Source organism: Eurypyga helias, unplaced genomic scaffold (genome assembly GCF_000690775.1).
Source record: "Eurypyga helias isolate BGI_N326 unplaced genomic scaffold, ASM69077v1 scaffold32760, whole genome shotgun sequence".
Lineage (NCBI taxonomy): Eukaryota > Metazoa > Chordata > Aves > Eurypygiformes > Eurypygidae > Eurypyga > Eurypyga helias.
The window spans coordinates 1026-1933 of record NW_010226807.1 but is presented as its reverse complement, the minus strand read 5'-3'; the positions used below and the strand labels follow the sequence as shown (position 1 = coordinate 1933).

The following is a 908-nucleotide window of genomic DNA, read 5'->3' as shown; positions in this document are numbered from 1 at the left end:
GGGGGGGGACCACTTACCTCTGCTGAATGTTAGCCTGTCTCCAGCAGAAGCCAGTAGCAAAGGCTTGGAAGCGTTTAACAGCAACTGAAGGGGGTTTGGGGGGGGTTAAAGGCTGAGCCCGGGGTCACAAGAGGGAGCAAACGCTGTTGTCTTGACTGTCTTCTCCCAGTAACGCTGTTGCAGTCCCCTGGCACGTTCAGTCCCGTTTCCAGGCTGAAGACTCCTCGTCCGTAATCTCTGTGTCTGGAGGCTGCCGGTACCTGTCGCTGCCCTTCTTCAGCGTCACTTTTTGAAGTTGTTAGATGCAGATTTGGGAAGTCCCAGGGGTTTCTGCAGCTCTGTGCTGAGATCTCCTCCTCCGAGCCTCCGTTTGCTCTTCTGAGCTGCAGCTGGACGGTTCCCAGAACCGTTTCCGGAGCTGTAGGAGTGACACGGAGCTACGGGCTCTGGGTGACAGCTGTGCAGGGTGCTGGGGAGAGCTTTTCCCTTCCCTTTTCATTCCCCGGGCGCTCGTTACTGCGAGATCTCCTGCAGCCTCGGATTTGGCCCCTGAGCAATTCCATTGCACCTCCCTGTGCCAGATGGTTTTATGGGTGGGGAATCGCCGGCTTGTGGCAGACCCCCGGCACAAACCTGCCCCGAAAGCTGACCTCTGGCCCTCGTTCCCCATCCCCTCATCGCTTTTCCAGCATGAAAGGGAAACGGCTTCGTCGCCATCCCCAGGACAGGTTCAGAATCTCCCGCAAAAGAGCTCTGGCGGAGTATGGAGATGGGATGTTCTCTGCCCAAAACCACTGAACCTCCCTCGGGGGTTTTAATTTCATTTATTTGAACTAAAACGCCCAAAGCGCCCACGGCAGGACCCGGCCTGTTGCCTGCCGTGCCCCCGAGGCCTGCCCCTTGTAAGA

General features: G+C 57.5%; 1 protein-coding gene across 1 annotated transcript in view; it reads left to right on the top strand.

The window, feature by feature from the left end:
- FNBP4 (formin binding protein 4) overlaps window positions 1-293 on the top strand; it is a gene marked incomplete at its 5' end in the record, with an annotated part of 4037 nt that extends 3744 nt beyond the window's left edge. The window contains one exon of the mRNA XM_010154663.1: window positions 184-293. Within this exon, the coding sequence (XP_010152965.1) occupies window positions 184-293 (110 nt within the window). The remainder of the gene's footprint in view (window positions 1-183) is intronic.
- Window positions 294-908: the final 615 nt, after the last annotated feature.